Raw genomic sequence first — 8,095 nt, 5'->3', positions numbered from 1 at the left:
ACTGCGACGCGTGTGTTTCCTTCTCATATCCGATCGCGGCGGTCCGTCCGGTCATTCCCGCCCAGCCGTATTAAACACGGCGGTCCTCGACGTGCGTAATGCGCGGCGTTAAGTGATCGACTCATTCGGCACCGCGTCGGAGGCGTGCGCAGAGGAAGGGGAGAGGGCGAGCCCGTGCGGACGCTATTAAGAACCCGATGGCTGGCGCGCGGCGGCCAGAGAGCGCTGAGACGCCGCGGAGGAACGCGGGACGACACGATCCCCGGACCCGGACTCAGACACCGGACCCCCCGGACCCCGGACGGGCTTTCGCTCGAGTGGGATGAAGAGGTGTCGCCAGAGTCCTGCATAGAGAGTGTTAGGGTTAGGGTCAGTTCGCCCGCTCTCTCTCTCTCTCGCTCTCTCTCTCTCCCTCTGTCTGCCGTTAAAGGGACCCGCCTTAGAGAAAGGAAAAGCGGTAAGTGGCTGCCGGAACACCTGCTGTGAGGACAGGTACCTCCAAAAAAGAAAGATGACTTGCAAATCAGAACTGAATGAAGCTTGAGCGAAACTGTTTGGCAAAAGCAAAACGGACAGTCACCTCACGGCCACGTTTCCTTTCTGTTATAACGAACGACTTGAGACTTCTTTTTTTTTTTTTTTTATTTTCGGACACTTTTTAGGCTGCGAATTTTGAATAGTGAGGCTAAAGTCTGTGCTTAAAACGATTATGAAAACCAAAGTTAAGGTAAGGACAGCAGACTAATTTGCACCTTTTCCATTCAACAGTGAATACACCTATAATAAAAAGCAGCATAATAATTATTGATAGGTTTGTGCCATGAATATCAGAACTTGATAAAAAAACAAAACAAAAAAAACCCATGATCTGGAATGGACCAAGACCTGACCCTCATTCAAATGCTATCACGTGCCCGGGACTGGGCTGTCACTGTAGCCACTGTGGGCCATTGATTCCTGGGACCCCGAACTCTCCCCCAATGAAGCAGACCTGGTGGGCCCGTCTGGTACGGCTTGGACTGCTTGCTGTGTGCACGTGCACATGGCTGGTCCAGGGATGCGGGCCAGGCCCTGGGTATGGCATTCGATCCAGGCCCAGGAAACTCGTAGCCATGCACTACAAGCAGTTTGTCCCCAACTTCTCAGAGAGCAATCTTGGGGCCAGTGGAAGAGCAGAGGGCAAGATCACACGTAACTCGGAGCGCTTCAACGAACTTGTGTGTAACTACAACACAGACATTGTCTTCAAAGATGAGGAGAACACCAACGCAGACCGCTTCATGACTAAGGTATGGCTCCAGTATAATGGTTAATCAACTCCAAATGCCTTAGATTTTATGGATCTCGTTCCATGGAATGGCTAAGCGGGTCACTTGTTTCAATTAACCTTAATGACACCTGCTGACTGGTGTGCAGTCAGTGTAATGATTTGGGAAGACAAGGCAGTTAGACAGGAGGATGCTCTCAGCTGTCTCTCTCGAACTCGTTTCAAGACAATCCCTCTGCTGGATGGTAGATTAACTACATTTTCCCACATGTGTCTACTGTGACCCAGTGGCATGGCACCTTCAACTTGCAAGCCTAAAATGCAAATGCATGATAATCCCATTCATTGTTTGCTTTATTCCAGACTGCCCGCCCTTGCCTGGTTCTCAACAGATAAACAAATACGAAACACAGAGTATCTAAGTTTCAACTCCACTTCCCCTCCCTTTTTTTTTGTGAGATAAAAAGATCAGGGTGTAATTCAACACTACCCTCCAGGAGACCAAGTTCCCCCTTCAGGAACACTTCCTTTTAATCTTTAACCGTGGTCTTTGTTATCAGTAATAAAACCATTCCTTTGGCTGGCACCGCTTACCGGGTGGCATATACTACAGGTGAAGCAATTTAGCATGAGCTCATACTTTTTTCTTTTCTTTTTTTTTTTTGTCGAGGCTAGGTTTGGAAATTGAAATATCACGGCCCAGCAAAATGGGTCGATATCCCAATGAGAGCTCAGACGTGGTACGGAGGTTGAACAAACTCATGACGGGGATGTGCTCCTCTGAATGCTGTGGCTTTCACTGATTGTTCAACATGTGAAACTGTGTTCTTTCCTCTCCTTGTGTGATGGTATGTGATGGAAATCTCTGGTGGTATATGTGTGCCCTTCTGATGCCCCAATGTGAGGATGTTGAGAGTGTGTATGTGAGCATGTGCCCCACTCTTGCCCAAATGTGAAAGACACCCTTTGTGTGTCACTTGGAGACTCAGAGGGGTCGCCTATACAAAATTCCCGCCTGCTGAAGTAATGGCACCGTCGGAATAGCCACTATTGTAGTTCTGACAATGAAACGCCTCTCTTCAATGGCATTGCGAGAAAAATGTAGCCAGTTTGTTTTCTGTCCCTCTCTCTTTCTCACTCTTGCTGTCACATTCTCAAGTGCTTGCCCATACATTCCTCCCCTTTGCCCTCTCCTTTAGTCCCAACCTTGTCTCTCCTCTCCTCTCCACACCACCGCTTCCTTCTCACCCAGCTTTCCCGTCCCCCCCCCCCCCCCACTCGTAATGTCTCTCTCCTTCCCTGTCTTCCGATCCCGCTTTCTTTCCTAATGTACGATCTTAATTTAGTGGTAAGGTGGGTTTATTTGTCAGTCCTACATATCGGACGACAGGACATAAGTCAAATGCGGGGGATATGCTTTAAAAAGCATCATGAAGACAAGAGGGTTGCACCTCAGATGCAGACGTCATCACTTCTCAGCCTTCTGTTTTTCTGACAATGCTGACACAGTCTGTAACATTATGGCCCACGTGGGTGTTGGGATCACTGTGTTCACAGTTCCTGATCAAATGTCTCAGGGTTGACGCTGAGAAATTCATTCCTGGAACAATCTAGAAAATGAGAGAATGGCCTTGATTATTCTGTCACCCTGCAGACAAAAAGGCCAAGGAATGTACCAAACTGGCTACAGTAGCTTTGCTCTTGTGTCCTGATTGTTTGAGCAAGGAGCAACTAAAACGGCCTTTAGTGGAACAGAGGAGGAATTATGTGATGACGTCAACAGACCAAACGTAACCTGATTCCAAGAATGCAACACAGTCAAAGATGCAGAATATGATTTGGTATTCATTTGAAATAGGTTTTGTGTGAACTGGGCAGAAATTAATAATCATAGTTCTCTGAGCAACAGAGTCCCATTTTCCATTTGTCTACTTTGTATTGTGGCCCGTCTCATTCCCCTGTTAATAAGTAATTAAAAGTTTAAGAGTTACTTCCACTCAAAGAAGTTTCCCACATCTCCATTACACTGCAATGCCAGTGGATAGAATATGATTGAATACATTACTATCGTTGTAAGCACAAAGTACAAATTATCCTCTTACATCTATAACATTACCAACGTGTCGTACGATTGCAGTTGCAATTTATGGTTTTCAATATAATGTTTATTCTTCTTCTTCTTCAAAATGACACTCCATCTTCTCTGTGTCCCTGTGGTTCCCAGCGGTGCAAGGAGTGTCTAAACAGGCTGGCTATTGCAGTTATGAACCAGTGGCCAGGGGTACACCTGCGAGTGACGGAGGCCTGGGATGAAGACGGCCACCACCCGCCCGACTCCCTGCACTATGAGGGCAGGGCTGTGGACATAACCACCGATGACAGAAAAACAGAGAAGTACGGTCTGCTAGCTCAACTTGCTGTGGAAGCTGGCTTTGACTGGGTGCACTATGAGTCCAAGTACCATGTCCACTGCTCTGTGAAAGCAGGTGAGTTTAAGAAGCATGAGGACGATCAGGCAGGTTATTATACTGTATAAAACCACGTCAGGTCACCTCACCTTACCTTGCATTATAGTGTGCAAGACTACATAGGAAAGCAGCAGTTTTTAGTCATCTTGTGTTTCATTCTTCTGTGGATCTGTTTCCAGATCATGCAGTGACAGTGGAGAAAGGTGGTTGTTTCCCAGGCTGGGCCCGGGTAAGTATTGCTGGAGGGGGGCAAAAGACTCTGTTGTCACTGTCCCCTGGGGACAGAGTCATGGCCCTGTCTGGGACAGGTCGCATAGTATTCAGCAAAGTCCTTCTGTTTCTGCACCGAGATCAGGAAAGCAGGTCTACCTTCCTTATTCTGGAGACAGAGGATGGACACAGACTGGCCCTTACTCCTCATCACTTGCTCTTTCTCGCCCACCATTACAAACTCCACTACAGTGAGTACCAGGTTCAGTTTGCTAGCAAAGCCCAGAGAGGGGACTATGTTCTCATTCATGGATCAGGAGGTCAGGTACAACCATCTAAAATCAACTCAGTTTCCGTGGAGGAGGATGTGGGAGTCTATGCGCCGTTGACAGAAGATGGGACCTTGTTTGTTGATGGGGTGCTGGTATCCAGCTATGCATTGATAGAGGACCACATACTTGCTCACTGGGCATTTGGACCACTTCGCCTTCTTTCTTCAGTAAACCAAATCCTTTGGGGAGAGAGTGCGGAGGAATGGCAGAGTATTGAAGCTGAGACCCACACTGAGACTCCATCACAAAGCAGCACTTGGGTCCTTGGTAAAGTAGGTTTGTATGTGAATAATAACACATCAAACAATCGAGGCAATTTGACTTTATCACGAACGATGGACATCGAGGTGACGCACTCTTTGCAAAGACGAGTATCAACTGTGCACTGGTATGCTAGATTGCTGTACAGTTTTGCATGTATATTTCTAGACCTGAAGTAATTTCATCCTTACAAGACCATAAAATCAAGCACTGGTACATGTGACCTACTGATAATATCTTGCTACTTTGATTTATTTACACTAATGACTTCGGTTTTTTTTCCCTGCACTGGAAGGGCTTGTTTGCTTCTTTCACACTGGTATATGCATTGTACTGTACCATAATGAATTCATACTTAAGTCACATTTTATAAGAGATTAAAATTAAATGGGGCAGATTGTCAGAAATGGCTAGAGCAAACATGGTCATGTAATAATCACTGTATCCTTGCATTCATTTGCGTATTATGTAAATTGACAGAACACTTAGAAAAAGTATATTTTCCGTTACTCTAATGCAGAAGAATGAAGATTTCTTTTAAAAACAATAAAGCTTTATTTTTGTACCTTTTGAATCATAATATATATATATATATTCCAATTTATTATAATTATTCACCTACATGTATTGGATGTCTTTATCTTACCTGTTCTTGTATAATGTCATTTAAAAAAAAAAAACTGAAATGTAATTCTATTCAGGAAAACTCTACTATGTGATCCGTTTCAGGGTAAATGTTGCCTGTTAGGTTAATTTTATTTTATTAAATGTATTTTAATGTGCAAAAAAACTTAAGTGGATGCTTGTGAAAATGCTGTTAAATATTCAAAAGGTCATCTCTAGAGCTTGTAGTAGTTTTAGCAACATGTGTGTTACAGAGGTTAAAAACCCTCCATGGAAATCTAGTCCCCAGGCAGGTTAATGAAAAGCCCAGACACATACTTAATATTCTTGGGTTGTCTCCAGCCACCCTGTCTTTAGCTCAATCACAGCCTTTATTACTGCTTCAGGAAAATAGGCAGGTCTCTCAGAATTCTCCAACATACAAGTTTTGCATATATTCAAAGACTATTGTTGGCCACAGTAAAATGTATGGAGTGTATCTTTTCTCCAGTTTTCCCATTTCATTTTCTTCATGCTATCTATTGGTAACACTTAACACAATTGAATTTTAAATATTCCAAAGGCACTTGACTAGTAACCTTCAAAACTTGAGTAACCTCTTTTTTTTTTTAATCTCAGTTCTGAAATCAGTGTTGTTTAATGTTGGCAATGGTCAGGACGGGTAATACTAGGTTATACACCCCCTTGTGGCAGAATTGAAATCATGCCTATGAGTTGTATTTACTGTCATTTCTTCAGTTTCATTCGCATGGTGTCAGTAACGATTCCAAATATTAAATTGCAAAGTAGTAATACTAAATCTATGAGTACAACGTAATGTATAAGTTGTGCACATGCGAAATTAGCCACTCAATGTAAGCGTTCTCTAAACAGTGACGATTCAGCAAAAAAAAAAGAAGGAACAGATTTCTCAATTTCAATTGTCAAAATTATTCCAAACAGAAGTAACGCAAAAATACACCATAGTATTTTGTGCAGGTAGGTCATATCCTTCTGCCAGTACTTTATGAACAAAATAAAAAGAGGTTTTTAAAATTACACAACGGGAACAAAAATCAAAGTCTATTGTTCCAGTTTATGCTCTGTTGTAAACAGCTGCGGAGGTATTCCAGAGGATTATCCTTGAGATACAGGGGGCAGATGGGAAAGCACCCACTCTCTTAACTGGCCAATAGGAGAAGCCCTGTGACCTAATACCTCCCTTTATTTACATCCATTGACCAATCACTAAACAGAGATACGATGTCTTCCCAACCAGTCTCATCTCCCCAAAATCTAATCCAATCTTGCTAAAGCTGAATGGGGAGTTAACTAATCCTGTCAGTGGCACCCGTAATAACCTATTTTCAATAGGAAAACCTACATACCCATCACATGGCCTCTGGATAATGCACACATTTGCTTACCACATTACCTTTCTGAAATGCAGGATGGATTCTTTGTGCTTGAAAAACAGTTAGTATGTCATGAGAAAGGGAAGATACTGAATGGCATCAAATGGTGATTCTTTGACTAGCCATACATCCAAATAGAAATTCCTCCCAAGATAGAATAGAAGCCCGGCCGAATGGTTTATTGTTGCTTTATGGTAGATTGAATCAAGGGAGTTCAAATGACATTTGGACATAGGCCTTTGGTGACCATCATCATTCAAAAATAACATTTTTAACCACTGTATGACCATACTGGCCACTTCCTTTTGACTTATCACTTAAAAAAGTGCTTATAATGCTGCAAGACCTATCCCATTTTTCTTGTCCTTATCCATCCTGTACTGTATAATACTGGCTAAAGCACCAAATAAAACACTTCATAATACTCTTTAAGGGCATTTGGTTCAAGATTAAGTGTTTTCATAAACATAAAAACCAACGAGGAAGTTATTTCTATTTCAAAGCGATGACTCTTTAAATAGCAGTTAATAACCATTACAAAATATAGGCAGTAGCAAACAGAAACACCTGTGTCTTGTAAATGCCTTTTTTTAAATTAAAAAATATCTACCTTGTGAAACTGGGCTTTCGTGACAGCTGTAGTAAATTGGAAAAATCTAGTTTGTGCTTACTATACGAAAGGGGGGGGGGACCCTGCCTATTACAATGCTTCAAAACCAGATGTGAAATATGAAAACTCTGGAAGGGTAAATATAAAATGAGAAATATTTCTTTAGATAACATGGCACTGCTTTGATAATTTATCAAATGTATGGATCTCTTATCAGTTATGATCACATTTCCAGCTAATTGTTCATCAACAGGCAGCATGGACCCTTAAAGACCCCGGTGCACTCAACATGTTAAATACAGTGATTATTAAAAGATCAACTGCTCTATCTATCAACAAACTGCTCTATCTATCAACAAAGAACATTTTTCCATCATGTGTCTCATCTGTACCCTAAGGCCCATACATTGAAACCTCTGCATACATATATATTCAATGTAGGGCCATCTTACAGATCAGCCAATGTGAAAAGGTACAAAATCCAGCAGATCAAGACCAAACTGGGCTGCAAAAGGCCTTCTTCTGCTGGCATTACATTTACATTAATGGTATTTACCTGATGATCATATCCGGCACAACTTACAATGGGTGAGTGGATAGGGGTTTACTGTTTTGCTCAAAGATACATCAAAAAGGAAATGCGTCCACTGCAGTGATCAAACCTGTGACCTTTCCACCAAGTGAAAGGTGCTCCATCCTCCTGGCTACTCTACTGTCCGATAGCACAGTGTGGTGGTTCAATACACTGATCTAATTACATCCAATCTTCCAGTCTGTCTCAAAAGTGTACAGCCAGTGAAACTGTGCTAACATGCGGGTCTTAGGTCCAATTATTTGCATAAAGAACTCTGAATAATAGATGTAAAGCAGATTGGAGTGCACAGATTCAGTGTTACAGAAATTTTGAAGTGAAAATTCTTCAGGAAAAT

General features: G+C 42.6%; 1 protein-coding gene across 1 annotated transcript; it reads left to right on the top strand.

The window, feature by feature from the left end:
* Nucleotides 1-440: 440 nt before the first annotated feature.
* On the top strand, nt 441-5,838 carry dhh (desert hedgehog signaling molecule). The gene is made up of 3 exons (XM_056302164.1): nt 441-1,289; nt 3,492-3,753; nt 3,915-5,838. Exons 1-3 carry the CDS (start codon nt 864-866, stop codon nt 4,715-4,717), a joined length of 1,491 nt encoding a protein of 496 aa, XP_056158139.1. The 5' UTR covers nt 441-863; the 3' UTR covers nt 4,718-5,838.
* Nucleotides 5,839-8,095: the final 2,257 nt, after the last annotated feature.

This window comes from Lampris incognitus, chromosome 2, assembly GCF_029633865.1.
Source record: "Lampris incognitus isolate fLamInc1 chromosome 2, fLamInc1.hap2, whole genome shotgun sequence".
Lineage (NCBI taxonomy): Eukaryota > Metazoa > Chordata > Actinopteri > Lampriformes > Lampridae > Lampris > Lampris incognitus.
Note: the sequence above shows the minus strand (reverse complement) of the source record. Positions and strands in the feature narration are given on the sequence as shown.

Coding starts and splice junctions, on each gene's coding strand:
- dhh (XM_056302164.1), top strand. CDS start 864: ATGATCTGGAATGGACCAAGACCTGACCCTCATTCAAATGCTATCACG. Junction 1,290..3,491: donor CAGACCGCTTCATGACTAAG/GTATGGCTCCAG, acceptor TGTGGTTCCCAG/CGGTGCAAGGAGTGTCTAAA. Junction 3,754..3,914: donor CCACTGCTCTGTGAAAGCAG/GTGAGTTTAAGA, acceptor ATCTGTTTCCAG/ATCATGCAGTGACAGTGGAG.